The sequence below is a fragment of the Leuciscus leuciscus genome, assembly GCF_965113295.1.
Source record: "Leuciscus leuciscus genome assembly, chromosome: 13".
Lineage (NCBI taxonomy): Eukaryota > Metazoa > Chordata > Actinopteri > Cypriniformes > Leuciscidae > Leuciscus > Leuciscus leuciscus.
Window position 1 is genome coordinate 33609244 of NC_138737.1, and position 17717 is coordinate 33626960.

A 17717-nucleotide genomic window follows, 5' to 3' on the forward strand; every position below is an offset into this window, starting at 1 on the left:
TCCATGAGAAGCCTTTATTCATTGCGGTGTTCTTAAAAAAGGGAATCAATAATAGTAGTTCAGTTCAACTGATGAAAAAATGCTGATAATTTCTGCACAGTAACCACATGACCTCATCTGTCCTTGTTAGCAGTGAAGTAACTTGTCATCGCTTGTTGATGATAACATGTGGATGGTTTGGTTGAATGATGAGTAATTCATTATTTTGGCAGCAAAAAGAATGAATCAATGGCCCTGATGACCTACAGAATATTTCTTTAAAAGCCTCAAAGTGCTGTGTCACCTTTCTGGATATAGCAGTCTAGTTTGGTTTGTGTTGTTTTCTGTTTGTATTGTGTGTAGAGCCACCTGGTGACTAAATAGCAAACTACATCCCAGTGTGTATCAAATGCATTCATAGGTCATTCCCAGTGTGTGTCTTATTGCGGGCCTGTTGGTTGTAGTTGTACTACAGCCTATGCTGTAGCACTTGTAGTTATTATTTGTTTTATTTATGGCCCCTAAAATCTATTTTGAAGCTGGATAGCATTTATTCAGTAATAGTCATTATTTTTGACAGGAATATGTTTTACTCTTTCAAGTGGTTTCAGGCCGCAAACATAATTTGCAGAAGTGTGAGAAGTTTGGCCACTGTACATATTTAAAGTGTACTCTGGTGGTACAAACCGTAATAATTGAATCCAGTAATAAAAATAGAATTTACCGTATAATGCCGAATGTCACGAAATGTGGCAAAATTTGGATGAATACATAAGTAGGATTGAATACTTAATCAAATCAGGCTAGTGTCTGTGAATATTAAACCTCAAAGAAACTGTTGTTTAAATATGAAGCGTGTATGTTCTGCTTGTCTTGGTGTGAATGAGTGGCGTGGTTTCGTCTACTACACATACTCAAGCACGTGATGCTCGTGTGCATGAACTTCATCCCCAAAGCTGCTCTGAGTCACTTCACCAACATTTCACCATTTCATTTGATAACAACCCACTAAAATAAAAGTTTAGGTAACTCTGTAAATTATTAAAGTATTACTATTGTACAGTAGAATGTACTTTTTATAATACAGTAATTTAAAAATATGATATTTTAAGAAATATCACAATTTTGTCCATGCTTTGACATTAAACATCTGTGCACTTTGTTTTACAAAAATGAATGGAATTTTTCAAATTTCTTTTAGTTATATTTTAAAAGATAAAATGAATAGTTAAAGTTTTATGCAATAATTTGATAACCACTTTTTTTGATGATACAATTGTATTAAATCATAAAATGAAAAATGAGAGGACTAAATGAGGGAACAAATGAAAAACACCTGTGACGATTAAATTAATGTCCATGACAACAAATGAGAAGCGGGAAACTGAAACACAGGAACTACAGAATACAACCGAAAAGTCCATGAAAACGAAACACAACTGTACATCTGTGACACTACACCTCCTCCCGGAAGGTGCAACCTCGCAGCGTGAAGAGGAGGACGAGGAGATGGTGAAGGGATGGCGACAGGAGATGGTGAGGAGATGTTAGGATGACAAGACCCCAGCGGCGATGATGGTAGATGCCCTGGCGATGCAGACCCAGAGCTCAGCAGGGATGACAGCCCACGGCGGAGTCGACGGAGAGAGGACCCCAGGTGTTGCTGTGGCTTACCACATCCTGCAATGGAGGCGTGGCCTCAGGATCCCAGGGCAAAGACAGAAAGCCGATGGTACAGAGCGACATCGCTGGCACTGGAGACCTAGGTGAAGACTCAACACCCTTAAGTTATTCTCTTAGGTAAGGGGAAATCGCCCCTTAAGGCTTAACGTCACAGCAAGGCATTCCCGGGGAAGACAAAGGGCTGCTAGCATCCAGCAGAGGCGGGGCTTGAGGACTGGCTGAGCTTTGCAGTGAGGGTGATAGAGGTAAACTTGATGTGATCAATAATGGTAACTCCACTTCCCAACAAGTCAACGAAACAGTCTCAGTGGTGTCTTGAAACAACGATGTAATACTTAATGGGATGTGGTGGGAGGCAGTACCTCTGTATCCATGTCAATCAGCTAGTCCTCGATGTCTTTTTCCATGTGCATTCCCTCAGCTGCTGATGTTGTGGGCTCACACCCCTGGTCAGACTCACTCTGGGGCTCCTGTTCCAGGGCTATTGTCAGCGCTGTCCTCTTCTCCTCGGGATCTGGCTCACTCATCGGGGCGGGTGGTCGCTCTCCGTCTGCAGGGGGCACTCGCGAATTCTCTGCGGTTGAGGGTGTCGGTGGGTTGGGCTCTTGGTCTGGCTTTGTTCTGGACCGGGGATAGGCACTCTCCAGACACCTGATGATGGCCTCCCTCCAGTTAAGTCCTGAGGTGTCTGGGAGGTCTACTGGGTGGTGGTAGTTCCCCCCGATCCAGAACAATGATTTCAGGGTCTCGTCGTCGTAGGGACAGGTGACTGCAAGACGGCAGAAATCCTCCATTTATTCCAACAAAATGTGGCTTCTCTGGGCCACCGCAGCAAATCTCACTGCATATTCCATTTTCAGTGGTCGGTTGTTCTGTTACGCGGACTGAAGATGAAGACAGATTGACAGAGGGCAGGATTAAAAAGTTTAAACGTGGTTTAATAAACAAAATACGGACTGGTGTAACAGTGTGTCAAATGCAAACACAAGCATAAACACGACAACTGAAGGAAAAACAGAGCAACTTAAATACTGGCTAAATGAGGGAACAAATGAAAAACACCTGTCCATGACAACAAACGAGAAGCAGGAAACTGAAACAAAGGAACACAGGAACTACTGAATACAAACTAAAAGTCCATGAAAATTAAACTAAAAACAAACACAACTGAATATCTGTGACATATATAAATATAATAATATATATACACACATAAATTATATAAACTAATTTTCATGTTCGATTGACATCACTAGCACTAGTTCTGACACATTTTGAACACAACATCATGTGAAATCAATCTTTCGTAGAGTATGTTGTGAGTCTCATTCACTTCTGCTGCAGAGCTTCTCTCTGGTTTCTCACTGCCACCTTCTAACCATCCTCTTCGTACTTCTCTTGCACTCTGTTTTATCTGTCCCACCTGAACCTTGTGGATGTCTTTTTGTTTGGAACTCTATCTTTTTATTCTCAATATTTTATTACTGTTGTCACTCATCCTTCTGTTCTCTGTCATTCTTTATTCTTCATGCTTGCCCTATGTCCTCCAGAGTCCCTGGTTGGACAGGATTATCTTTTGGATGGGCCGCTTCTCTCCCTCCCCACGACTGGGGGTCTAATACTGGCTTCATCCCCCTCATCTCTTCCTGCACCATCTATGGACCAGTTTACCACTACTGCTTTGAGCAGTGGACAGTCCCACCAGGGTAAGAACCGTATGCATACTCACCTCAGTTGCATGTCGTATATGTAACAAGCCATAGATTGTAAAGTTTGATTTTTGGTTTTTACAAATAGCACATTTTGGTGGGAAAAATTCCTTTTAAAACAAAACATAAAAAGCCCCCTTAGTTTATTTGGCTTATCCCTTCATCTGGGGATAATACTAATAGCTATGCAAGTTCGATTTCACACATTGCTGCAATCCAAACTGTGTCCCAACCCAAATTTATGCTTTTCTGTCTCTTTCTGAGGCATTCCTGTTGCTCAAAACAATAGAACATGGCACTAGCCAGCAACATCAAGGTCAAAGGCTCGATGGTAAAATGTAAATGCCTAAAGCCTTTGAATAAAAAGCATCTGCCAAATGCATAAATGCAAAAGCATTGAGGTACTTCTAATATGGTAAGTTTTCTCTGTCAGTTCAACTACTGTCATAAACTTAATGATATTTACAACTTTTTGTCTCCACTCCTGAAATATGAAGCAGCACTGTTTTCAACATTGATAATAATAAAAATTGTTTCTTGAGCAGCAAATCAGCATATTAGAATTATTTCTAAAGGATCATGAGACACTGAAGAGTTTTGCCAATACATTTTAATTTAAATATTTTCAAATAGAAATCGGTTATTTAATTGTAATAATATTTCACTATATTACTGTTTTTACTGTATTTTTGAAGATAAATAAATGCAGCCTTGGTGAGAGACTTCTTTCAAAAACATTTACACATACAACATAAAGCATTGACAATGAGAAGCAAGTATGTGACAAGACACAATCACAGCCAATCAGGATATATTTAATGTTTCAATGTAGTCAGTGGAGTGTGATTTTTTGGACCAATGGGTGGAGCTTCCCAATGAAACGCAGACCAAATAGAAACCAATTTGAATCAGCCTGTGATAAAAAGTTTTTGTTTTTACTGAGCAAATAAACAAAATTGGCCTAAACTGCCAGCTGAAATGGTGAAAATTTGTGCTCAGAATAGGCCTTGACAAATTAAAGGTAGGGTAGGCAGTTTTCGGAGAGGCTAGCAATAGCGAGCTAGCTTTGAAACCATAAGATCCCATCCTCCCTTCAGAGCTTCTCCAAAGCCACACCTCCTTCGGTGTTAAACTATCTCATGTCTCACAGCACATAACATTACAGTAATAATGAACATAAACAACTTAAAAAGCGCTGACCTGTACCACCTGACTGCTGCAGATTCATTTCAGCGTTGATAGTGTTGCCATTGAAATGCATAAGTTTGAGTCACGAACCGCTCCGAGTGTAACGTCACGGGTTTCCATCTCTTCCAAATTACTATGGCGTGTACGCAGCTTAAGCTTGTTGTTTTGGTTGAGTAGGAACTGTAAAAGGCGTCTGCTGTTTCGGTTGCGGTGCTCAGTGACTGAAGTCTGTCTAACTCTGAATAGCATGAAACGCACTGATGTGTGATGTCTGCGCGAACAGGTGCACGTTGACAGGCAGGTAGGACATTGTATCGTTGCATTTGGAATAGGGCTGCACAATTAATCGAATTTCTAATCGTGATTACGATTGCGGATGCCACGATTACGTAATCGTTCAAATCCGCGATTACAAAAGAAAATCCACTCTGCGTGCGTGTGTTTAGAGCATGTTATGTTATGAGAGGCGAATCACGACTACTTAAGAAAACCCAGCACAATAGGAACACAAGGCAGTGACATAAGTGTACGCTGAAATAAAAAGTCTTTCACGTTCCTTTCCTGTCATAGCGCACACCATAGCGCACACTCTTCAATTGCACGTGCAAATGCGGCGGCGCGCGCTGTGTATCGCTTCACTGTATATAAAGTGCAAAGGAATCTATGAGCACGCAACTTCGTTACGTTGTAAATTAGTAAGTCACGAAATAAAAGTAAAATACCAATAAATCACGTTACTGATTTAGCTCGTTTAGCACTGATTTACGTCGTGTGTTAGCTGAGAAAGATTTGCATGCAGAGATGATTTTCATTCTATTCGCTTAGGAGCAGTTTCCATGTTTCATTAACAGTTCTTGTTAGTATTGTGTATTCACCATGGTAACTGTCATTTCCATATTAACCCCAAAATGCCACTTTATTTTCACTTTGTGTTATTTTTTATATTTATAAATGACTGTGGGGGCTCATACCAACATTGTATTAACAAAAACTAGTTTGGGACTGCTATTTAATAGCTTTAGCATAGGCCTAATGTTTATTAGTAGTTTTTACTATTAGTCATATTCTTATATGTATGTTAATTAAAGGGGGACAGTACTTGTGTGTGTGTTAACAATTTTTGTGTAAACGTATTATAATATGCCTATATATATATATTCAATGTAAATTGTGATAATCGTAATTAATAATCGCAATTACAATTTCAAGGGAATAATCGACAATTATGATTTTTATCATAATCGTGCAGCCCTAATTTGGAACGAGGGCAATGATTGGACGAATATTTTATGGTCCTATGCCTTCTACAGACGATGCACATGTTAATACATTTAGACCACGCAACTTAGTGATCACTATCAGGAGGTGAAGAGACTTTCAACCAGCATAACAAAAAAATTCTCGAACAAATTGCTTACCTTGCCTTTAAGCACTTAAAGCACTATTTTTCTGGAAGTCTATTTGCTTGCATTAACTACCTGTTCTTGCTTATCTGTTATCACTCTTTCCCTCCCTCTCTAACACTCTTCCTAATCTTTCTTTTTTTGTTTCCTCTCCATTGGTCTGCTGTGGCACTAACCTCTTCCTGCAGCCTCTCCCCTCTCAAGCTTCCAGTCCTCTGAGACTGGGGACCAAAGCTCCGATAACCAGTTTGACCCAATTCCAGTGCTTATCTCCAAAAGCTCCAGCCAAGGTAAGGGAGTTTGGATATCAGCAAAAGTTTTTGGAAGAGAGCACATGCTTTATTTACTGCATCTAATTCACTCTGAAGTTGGAGGCATATGTTTGCAAACTTTTTGAGTGATCAAAGTGAAAGCGGTAGTGTAGATTTAGATTGTTCTGGGATACTGGTGTTTTTGATGTTGTTGAACAAATAAGTAGAAGCTGATTGACCTGACTTTGAGGAATGCAAAAGAAAAGGAAATAGTCCTTTGACACATGCTTAAATTCTCAATCGCGAACTGTCCTCGCCCTGTCGCAGTCATTTTTAAATGGGTGAATCATTCAAAAACATGTCACTGTCATATTTCAATAAATTAAAAAGGCATTGGGACGTTTTTTCCCCCCAAAATTCTCAATACCTTTGTATCTTAATATAATTCCTTATTGAGATTTTCCCCATTATTGTCAGTGGTTATTCTCATTAAAAAGAAATAAATAAACCTTAAATTCTGAAATACAGATTTTTTTTTAGACAGTAATTTTAACATTCATTATAAATAAATAATCATTATATTTATTGTGTATACACTACCATTCAAAACTTTGGGGTCAATATTTTTTTCAAGAAATAGTAATACTTTTATTCTTAATACTTCAGTATACTTTTCTTCATTAAATAGTTCAAAAGTGACAGTAAAGACATTTGTAATGTTATATTTCAAATAAATGCTGTTGTTTGAACTTTTTATTTATTAAAGAATCCTGAAAAAAATATGTATCATAGGTTTTCACAAATATATTAGGCAGCACTACTGTTTTCAAGATTGATAAATGTTTCTTGAGCTGCAAATCAGCATATTAGAATGATTGCTGAAGTATCATGTGACAGTGAAGACTGGAGTAATGATGCTGAAAATTCAGCTTTGATCACAGGAATAAAATAAAACATTAAAAATTAAGAATTTCTAAAACATAAAAAAAAAAAAAGAATCTTATTGACCCCAATATATATTCTTAAAAATGGCTTAATTTTCTTAATGCAAAATATAATTGATATTACATTTCTTTTAGTTTTGTGGTGAAATTGGACATGGATTTTATGATATTTCAAGTATGTGGTTGTCAATACTGTATGGTCATAGTTTACATTTTAGATTTAATATAAAGTAGCATTACAGCTAAATATACTGTAATTCTCCAAGACTTTAGACTTTGGTTTCTCTTTATTTTTTTTTACTATAAGTAGCGTTGCAACTACATGCATGTCAACTAACTCTCATTAGAGTGTTAGTAGAGTATTAGTACATTGTTAGGTTTGGGTTAGAATAAGTGGACATGCACTTGCAATGTTACTTATAGTCAGTAGAATGTCTGTTGAGGAGCATCAAAATAAAGTAGCAGACAGTCTACTAATACTCTACTAATACTCCAATGAGAGTTAGTTAACATGTAGGTGCAACTTTACTTATAGTCAGTAGAATGTCTGTTGAGGAGCATCAAAATAAAGTAGCAGACAGTCTACTAATACTCTACTAATACTCCAATGAGAGTTAGTTAACATGTAGGTGCAACTTTACTTATAGTTAGTAGAATGTCAAAAGGGGACCATAAAAATAAAGTATTATCTAGGCTTTTTGGGGTTTCGTTTTACTTTCTAGCCATCCTCTTTAAAATATTTCACTTCGATTCTGATCTGTTATCTTTTAGCGTTTTATGCTTTCTCTTTCCTGCTATTCATCTGGTTTTTGCTTTTTCTCTTTCCTCCTTTCTTTTCTCACCCCTCATTCTTCACTCACCCTCCGTCAACGTCTTATCTTCTTTTCATCCTCATTCTTTCTCACACTTCTCATTCCTCACATCTCTCTCTCTCTCTCTCTCTCTCTCTCTCTCTCTCTCTCTCTCTCTCGCTCTCTCTCTCGCTCTCTCTCTCTCCACTCTTTCTCTTTTCCTCTTTCCGGCATGTTCTAGGTGGTCATTCTCGCAGCAACAGTGGCAGTTCTGAGACCAGTCTGCCCTCGCTGGCACGCTCTCTTCTGCTGGTGGACCAACTCATCGACTTATAGAGGAAACAGAAAGAGAGGCAGATGAATAGAGAGAGAGGGAGAGGGCAGCGTGCAATTCTTAAAAATATAGCGAGAGTTTAGAAACCTCAACCTTAAGAAATCCCATAAACCTTGTGCACATTTTCCTTTGCCATTCTTTTCTCATTTGCTCTTTGTCTCTCTTCTGCTGATCCATAAACATTCTCATGACTCTATCATTGATTTATGCTTCATTCTTCAGGATGTCAAATAGCAACCAATGATGCTTTCTTTCAACTCCCAAAACAAACATCTCAATTATAACAAACCAAAAGTCAAAATGTGAACATGGTGAACACATTTGGATATGGTTCTTTGAAGACATCATGAAATGGCCCTCTGTCATGTGAAGTAAAAATTGAACAGAGGGAAACTTGTGACAGAATTTGAATTAATTAATTGGGATTTGATTGGCTGGTTAAACGTTAGCCTGCCAACTTCCTAGCAACCACCCAGAAAACCCTAACAACTGCTAACTTAGTAACTTGCTAAAACTCACAATGACAGTCAATCACACAAACACTTTGACAGTCTGGAAGACAACCGACAACACCGTAGTATTGTGATGAGGATGTTCGTCTGATCAAGCACCTCTAGATTTTCGTTGCTGTCGGGCGGAAACCTCTTATTCATCTTTTTCCAAAAACGGCTCTTTTAAAAAAAATGACAAAAAAACACTCTTTTAAATAATATATATTGTAGCATTATAAATGGTCAGACACGCATGTGTTCTGCTCAGTGATATTAACTTTTTTGCTCACCAGCCACGGTGGCTAGTGGTTTTCCAAAGTTAAAGCAGGGCTATGCTGTTTCGGGAATTTCTTCGCTGTATTCTCGCTTTTTGCTCGCAGGTTTCTCTATAGAGCTCCCCCTACAGCTTCGGAATAGATATTTGACAACACTGCCGAAAAACTCGTTGGCGACTCTCTGATACCAGAGGCTAGTAGATCAACGACATCAAAGCAGATGGGACATTCTTTAAAACGTCGTCTTCATTCGGGTTCGAACAGCGTGAGGGAGCGCAATAATGACAGAATTTTAGCAGATTTTTTTGCCGTAAAGCAATTCGTTACATCGTGAGACCTGATATCACGCGATACTTCCGCTGGCCCAAAGTTGCAAGGGTGGTTTTTCGGCTCACAGGCGCTTGGGGGGTGCGAGACGACCACCATTCAACCCGAAAAAAGTCATATAACTATTCCAATGACTCCGAAGCTGTTCGGTTAAGGTAAAAAAGTTACTTAGTTCACCTTTAATAGCCACTCAGCATGAGGAAAAAACTGCCATATAGATATTTTTTATATTATCTCATAATTTGGCAGCAAGAATAATAGGCTGCTGTCACTTTATGACCTGACGCACATATCTATTATACTGTTACACGTGTTTTCTTTCTCAACTGTTTACGTTCACTTAAAACATTACTGACTGTGTTTACATGAATACATCAACTTAACAGGTTATAAAGTTTACTGTAGCTATGTGGGCGTACAGTCATGTGGCCAAAATCTCATGTTATAACAGATAAAGTGCTACAAACAATCTATTTTATACAGTATTGGCTATGACTCGACGATAAATGCTAGGCTAAGACACTCTTCTCCGATTCTCAAATCATTTGCCTTTATGCATATATAAAATGCTGTACTTATTCAAAGCAAACAACCAGTTCTTTATTACCCTTGCATTGCAAACAAGACGGTCCAAAATGTGTGCGGATGGAGTTATGAGTTCGAGGATCCAATGCGTTTAGAGGTTTAGTCACAAGCTCTTCTTAATACTTTTCATTGGATAAATATTTGCAAAACCCACAGATATAGACGTAAAGGATAAAAATAAAAATGACTAAATATGGGGATACAAGGTTTCCGCCCGACTGTGACGATCTAGAGAAAAGTTTACATTTTACTAAATATTTTATTAAAACAATCATTTATTTTTAGAATAATGTGAACGGTTGAATCATGCAAAACTACAACAGGGACATTTTGATTCCTCTGATTATTCATGTGGTCAGCCCACCAATCATTCTAGGTATTGGAGCATATAATGCCTTTTCCAGTTTTATTCAGTTTAGTATGTAACGTTTTATGCTGGTTATACAGTGGCAGACAGACAATACAAAAGAAAAGAGAGCAAGTAAGGGGTTAGGGTTTAACATCTCAAAAAGATGATGTTGCAGAAATAATTAGACTAAACTAAAGCAAGGACTAAAGCAAATTATAAGAAATTGAGCCATTACGGGCGTAAGCATACTCTACATAAGTATATAAACATAGACATGAATGCTTGGCCACCCTGTACACTCTTAACAACCAGCTACAACATGCTAGCTATGAAATATGTGTTATTAACATGTTACACTAACCTCCAAATTACATTAATTTAGTTAATTTAAAAAAAAAAAATTCTTTGAAATGTCAAATTATGTATTCCAGCTAAACTAGTTTTATACCAAAATTTTTTTTTAATATTTGAGAAGTTTTATTAGTAACACTTTACAATAAGGTTTCATTAAACTACTTTAGTTAACATGAACTACTGACCAATACTTCTACAGCATTTATTAATCTTAGTTAATGTTTATTTCGCCATTTACTAATACGTAATTAAAATTAAAAGTTGTTTGTTAACATTAATGCAGTGTGAACTAACATGAACAAACAATGAACGACTATTTTTATTAACTAACATCAACAAAGAATAATAAATACTGTAACAAACGTATTACTCATTGTTAATACATGTTAGTTAATACATTAATGTTAATGAATGTGACCTTATTGTAAAGTGTTACCGTTTTATTTAAATATATCTTTATATTTGTATGAACATATAAAATAAGAATTACTAGTATGAAATCAACTATTATTGATTTTAGGGAAACCATGATATATGTTTTCAGGATTTTTTGGTGAATAGAAACTTCAGAGAACAGTGGAAATGGAAATGGAAATCTTTACTGACACTTGATCAAGTAAATGGATCATTACTGAATAATTTATTTATTTAAAAAAAAAAAAATCATTCTGCCCCTAACTTTTGAATGGTAGTGTAGAACATGCTAACAACATGCTAGCAATGCCTAACATGTTAGAAGTCTAACATTGCAAGTGTTCAGGTGGAAACAAACCATAGTCCTCAACAAGGTGATAGTTACCTTAAGTAGCTAGAACTGTGAGCATTCACATACTTCTGCAGAGTATGTTTTGGCCCTCAGAAAGTTGCATTTAAAGTTTTCCCTTCCGTGTTTACATTAGATTTAGATTATCCTGCAAAGTTCTAGACAGATCAACATCACAGATGCTGTAAATGAACGTTTCCCTTTGCAGTTGTTATAATCTTTCACAGTATTAATCATCTTGGATTTCATTCCTCTGTGATGTTCTTTGATCCCATCGTTTATTTTTTCTGTCATTCTGTCTCATCTCCTTCATTTTTGTCTCTCTTGTTCATTCATAACCCATGCTTCTTTTTCTTTGCTTTTTGCTATATCTGACATGCGTGGAAAACCTCTTATGCCCTGTACTACCCCTATAGTGTAAATTTAATATTTAGAATTTCGATCCAGTTATGCATTGTCCCCTTTAAAGACACATAAAGGATAAATGAAAAGGAAACCTACATGAGGGTTTTAGGCCGTGATGGTATAGGATGAATGTAAAAACTGTATTATTCTCAAGATAAATATTATAAGATAAAGATTATTTATCTGTATATTAGAGCACAAAGTTGTAAAATGAGCTTTTCTGTCAGTTGGATTCTCTTTTGTCACATTTTGCCTGTTTCGGATAAACTTGAACATAGCGACTATCAGAGTTCTGTGGTTCTGAAGAAACTCAGTGTTCAGCAACATTTCATCCATCAAGCTCTAAATGCTAAATATAAGCTGTTCCAAAACCTCATGAGCTGTGCCTGTGGGCAGCTTTTTATTTGTATCCATTACCTTCTCAAATAACCTCTATTTTGAATCTTAATCTCTTAAAATTTCAATGAGACAGATATGTGTTTATTTTCTAAGTTAACTGAGTAAATGTGTTTGGACGGAGCCTATGACGGTCTGCTCCTCCTGAGGTTTCGTCTGCCATGTGACATTTACCAGAAATGAGAGATTTGAGTAAAACACACAGTGTTTCATCCAGTTACATCAAAAAATTGAACCTAAACAAGTAATTGTGCTTTTCAACAAGCAATTCTGAATTTGACAGGGTTCTCAGTCATGAAAAACCTGGAGATTTTAAAGTTGTGTTTTCTGGGCCTGGAAAAGTCATGTATATTACATCAGTGATTCTGAACCCCCTTTCAGAACCTTTATTTTCTTTTAGAGTGATATAAAGCTGATAGTAATATAAATTGAGACATAAGGAAATGATTTAATTACTGAAATTAAATAAATACTTATTTACCTCCAGGTGCACTAAATTCACTAAAAAGTTGACAGCAAAAATTGCTTCTCATCCTTCAAGTTAACTTTTCAGCAAATGTCAATATCTCAGAATGGTCAGATATTGGCCTATATATCGATCTATCATGATCCTAAAGCTGTCGTCACATCGGTGTCCGGGCAGCACGTATCAGACATGCCGACACCGACCCTTGACGAATCTCCACAAAGTCACATTTTACCGACACATATCAAATATTAAACAGAGCTCAATGTAAGAAAACATGTCTGTATGTATATGTATGATGTTTGAATTTTCATAAATTAGATGTGCGGAAGCAGTAACAATACACTATTTCTTTTGAGATGTAAACATTATAGTGTACTTCAGTGTTTTTTTGTTAAATGCCAAGAGCACTGTTTTATTTTGAGTGATTGTTTTGTCCGAAGCTTGTGCAAATGTTGCATCGGTAGAACATTGTTGTGTAATATTGAACACGATCTCATGAGAATACGTAACTATTTTACGAGGTGGCGGTTTCGTGGGAATTTGTACGGTGTGATTCATATGGTGTGATTTTTAGAAATATTTTTAAAAAGCATGAAGGCCGACCCTTAATCCCACCTTTAAACCTAACCATCATTGGGACGTAAGCATATTGTACAAAAGCCTACGAATGAGATTGTATGAATTCTTTGGATTTAGCCAAAAGGTAAAATGGTCACAAATTACCATGAGAGTGTGTTGGCAATATTATGTTAGTTTCTCGTTTCTTTTTCCTCCCTTTGCTTGTTTTAATGTGGCTGACCTATGCAATCTGACTGTAGTGCTCATATTAGATCTTAGATGTGCACCTAGCGGTGTGGCTAAGTAGTCTGACGTTGAAGTCTTTGTTGTGTTGTAGCGTGTATCACAGCCCATGTCAGGAGAAAATAATGACAACAACAAAAAAAGTCTTATCTATACTGGAATGCCATCGTGTTATCCTTTTTTCCTCATGTTATCGAGCGCCGTATTCCTTCTGTTTTTATGCAACAATGGAAATTCTGAAAAGGAGGATATTAAATAAAAGTGTCAATGGGAACAGATAGCTGTGTCTTAGTCTTTGTTAATGTAGATCAGAAACATGTTATACTTCTGCATTAATGGACTCATGCATTATGGCTTGGACGAATTACATGATGGCAGTTTAGAGGAGACTGATGAAATAATTATTTTTTATTTGATCACGCACAAGTATCTATCCCTCGCTGGGCTTTGTTAATTAGCTTCATTCTGAGTTAATTTTATTACTGATCATAAATTGCATCACTTTTCTTTCACTCTTTTTCTTTTCTTGGCCAGATTTAAACGTTGCTTTGTGTGATATGTGACTCTTAAAGGGATGGTTCGGAGTAAAATCAACCTAAGGTCCTTTGCACCATGACCTCGAGCCAAACACCCCCCCCAGAAGCCTTTTTTCCCTTGGTCGAACATTATTCAATTATTACACTATATCCTTATGCATCGCTTTCTTCCAGAACTTTTACGTGCTTTTCCCAAATCACGTAAGTGACCTCGACGTCCAGGTTAGCAGTAGCATGAGCCGTCAGGCAAGTGTTATTTAAATAAACTCCTGATGTACTTACAAACTTTCCAATGCCTCGTTTTATGAGTACAGAACCTATTTGTACGACTGTAGAAGTTTGGTTCCATTCTGGGCATTATTAGTGGAGTAATGTACGAGATACATCCTTGGATCCATTAGCGCCTGCACTAAGCCATTCGGCTGATATCTCTAAATAAGCTCTAACTTTAATAATGTTCGACCAAGGGAAAAAAGGCTTCTGGGGGGTGTTTGGCTCGAGGTCATGGTGCAAAGGACCCTAGGTTGATTTTACTCCGAACCATCCTTTTAACACTACATGGGTCATTCCTGTTCTGCACCTTTTGAACTGATGAATGTGCTATTTAAATGAATCCTTAGGCACTTTGTCCTTATTTCTTTATTTCTGTCCTTTTCAGTTTAGCCATTGCTCAGTGAGAGATTGACGGTTAGCTTTACATGCGCATGCCAACTTGATGCCAGTTATTATTATCAATGCATTTAAAAGGCTATTTTAAATGTTTTAATTTTCTGCAAAATGTAAGTTTTCATTGTTTACTCACACTCATGCCATTCCAAACCTGTATGACATTCTTTCTTCTGTGAAATACTTGAGACATTTTGAAGAATCTTGGGGAACCGAACCGTTTTGGTGACCATTGACTTCCTTTGTATGGACAAAAATATCTTCTTTTATTTTCCACAGAAAAAAGTTAGTCATACAGATTTGGAACAACTTGAGGGTGAGTAAATGATGACAGAATTTTCATTTTTGGTCATACTAGCCCTTTAAGGCGACCTTTTAGAGTTTCTGCTGCATTGTACATGTTCATCTTTGTCAAATCAATAAATATCTCTGCACAGATGTGTAAGCTTTAGGTTTAGTGGCATTTCTCATATATATATATTTTGCATCGCAACTCATCAGTACATAGTGCTATTGTACATATATTCAAACAAAAGCACATTTTACATTGGTAATAAACACTGTCAATGCCTCTGCAGTTTGTTAGGATGTAAGCACTAATATTTGAACTAAATCTTAGTGTGCACTGCTGTATTAATCCTGAGTTTAATGCCAACCATTTACTTCATCCTGAAGGTAAGACTTACATCATGTCTCTGCTCTGATCTCAGTTCAGTCATTGTGTTTTTTGTAACCTACTTGTTTCCATCACTCTCAATAATGGAAATTCGTGTATTCATTTTATAACTTCAGCACTGGTGAGTGAAGGGTTAGTTCACCCAAAAACTCTGAAAATTCTGTCATTAATTACTCGCCCTCATGTCATTCCAAACCTGGAAGACCTTCGTTCATCATCAGAACACAAATTAAGATATTGTTTTATAAAATCAGAGCTTTCTGACCCCCTATAGGCAGCAGCGTCATTGCAACTTTCAAGGCCCAGAAAGGTAGTAAAGACATTGTTGAAATAGTCCATGTGACTACAGTGGTTCAACCTTAATGTTATGAAGCGACGAGAATTCTTTTTATGCGCAAACAAAAACAAAAATAACAACTTTATTCAACAATTTCTTCTCTTCCATGCAAGTCTCTGCCGCTGTTCACGTGAGCACCATGATGCATGCGTTTGGTGTTGAGACAGGATCTGGCCAATACTGAGCCGGTGTTCTGACGTACAACCCGGAAGCGCTGCACTGTGTCTACAATGTGAACAGCGTCAGAGACTGACATTATTTTTGTCTGTTTTTTCACAAAAAGTATTCTCGTCACTTTATAACATTAAGGTTGAACCACTGTTGTCACAGGACTATTTTAACGATGTCTTTACTACCTTTCTGGGCCTTGAAAGTGGTAGTTGCGTGCTGTCAATAGAGGGTCAGAAAGCTCTCGGATGTCATCAAAAATATCTTTATTTTTGTTCCGAAGGTGAATGGCATGAGGGTGAGTAATTAATGACAGAAATTTAATTTTTGGGGTTAATTATCCCTTTAACCTTGTCTGTTGCTAACACACCTTTCAAAAAACAAATGTGAGCTGTCAATGTGTGTATATTTCTCACACACTAAACCTGCCTGTTATCTTGACAGCCCTTTAAATAAAGTAGTAGTTCTTCCAGTTAGTTTATGAACTTATAAGTTCTGACTTGGCATTTCTTGGAAATGTGATCAAATGAAGGGCTAATAGACAATTAAATGACAGTTTGTGGAAACAAGGTTGCTGTATGTCAGTGGTAGCTCTTCTTGACTGTTCGTGGTATTTCCTGTGGTGTTGGTCAATAGTATTTCTGTGGATATACTGTAGTAGAATGTGCTTTATTTGTCCTGTATTACTCTATTGCTTCATTGTGTATCCATCTTGTATAATGGAGTGCTACTAAATCATGTTTTTATTACCAAAACATAGTAAATTCTGTTATCATTTGCTCGCTCAGGTTTTGCCAAATCTGTATGACTTTTTGTCTTCTGTGGAACATTTTGAGAAATGTCTCAGTGCTCGTTTTTGTCCATTCAATGGAAGTCAATGGTCACCAACATTCTTCAAAAGTCTTTTGTGTTTCCCAGAAGAATGTCATACAGGTTTGAAATGACACAGGGGTGAGTAAATAATGACACTAACCCTTAAACGCTTTTGAACACCGATTCAATCAATCATCTTGATGGATGATTCACCCAAAAATGTTAATTCTATCATCATTCCATGCCATCATGTGGTTTCAAACTTGGAGCACAAAAGGAGAAAATTTCAGCAATCCTGTTTTTATTATTATTATTATTGAATTACAATGTATGGAGACTGGACCTTCAAGCTTTGTCTTCTAAAGTAATATGATAGCTATTTGTGACCAAGAGAACAAAAAATATTCTTCCTCTTCAGTGGGCTGTTAACTCTTGAACTGCTCTGACTGGTTCTTTGAGGCAATGAGATGAACTCATTTGTGAACTAATCATTCAGACTGGTTTTGTGAACTGGATCAGCCAATTGAAAAGATCTGACTCAAAATAATGATTGACATCTCTACTTCTCTCATGCACTTGTTGTCCTAATTGGATGTCCAGATTTTCATGGAATAATGACTTAAACTTGGCTTAAACAGTCTGTTGCTCACACAAAGTGACTGTATGCCTTCAGTAGACTTACTTCCTTTTTGAAACTTGAACTCTCCAGTCCGCATTCATTCAAAAAATGAATGAATGCCTCCTTTTGTGGTCAGCGGGAGTAAGCAAGTCATGAGGGTGAGTAAATGATACAGAATTTTCATTTTTAGGTGAACTGTCCAGTAGAGGAACAGTGTTGTCGTTGTCCCGATACAGGCTGCAACAATAAAAGATTCTGGTTGTTTCAACGATGTTTTTAATTCTGTAGTTCTATAAAACTACAAAATACTTTTTGGTCACAATCACTGATTGTTCATAATGATTCTCCTGCTATTGAAAACGTCACCAACTATCAATTTTCTTTTCGCGTTTTTTTGTTTTGCAG

General features: G+C 37.1%; 1 protein-coding gene and 1 long non-coding RNA gene across 10 annotated transcripts in view; one reads left to right on the top strand and one right to left on the bottom strand.

Moving 5' to 3' along the window:
* Positions 1 to 17717, top strand: part of aak1a (AP2 associated kinase 1a) — a 79638-nt gene that overhangs the window by 59216 nt on the left and 2705 nt on the right. For 3 of the 9 annotated variants that reach the window (XM_082188682.1, XM_082188683.1, XM_082188687.1), the window contains 2 exons: positions 3213 to 3368; positions 6151 to 6252. The exons of 2 other annotated variants lie outside the window; for them this stretch is intronic. In XM_082188682.1, the coding sequence (XP_082044808.1) occupies positions 3213 to 3368; positions 6151 to 6252 (258 nt within the window). Of the gene's footprint in view, positions 1 to 3212; positions 3369 to 6150; positions 6253 to 8189; positions 13278 to 17717 lie in introns of those variants that run through there. 4 more of the 9 variants (XM_082188689.1, XM_082188690.1, XM_082188684.1 and 1 more) reach the window with 4 other exon arrangements.
* On the bottom strand, positions 11319 to 17709 carry LOC309513087. The gene is made up of 2 exons (XR_014211287.1): positions 12509 to 17709; positions 11319 to 12463 (listed from the first exon to the last, which is right to left on the bottom strand). It is a non-coding gene; the product is annotated as an uncharacterized lncRNA (long non-coding RNA).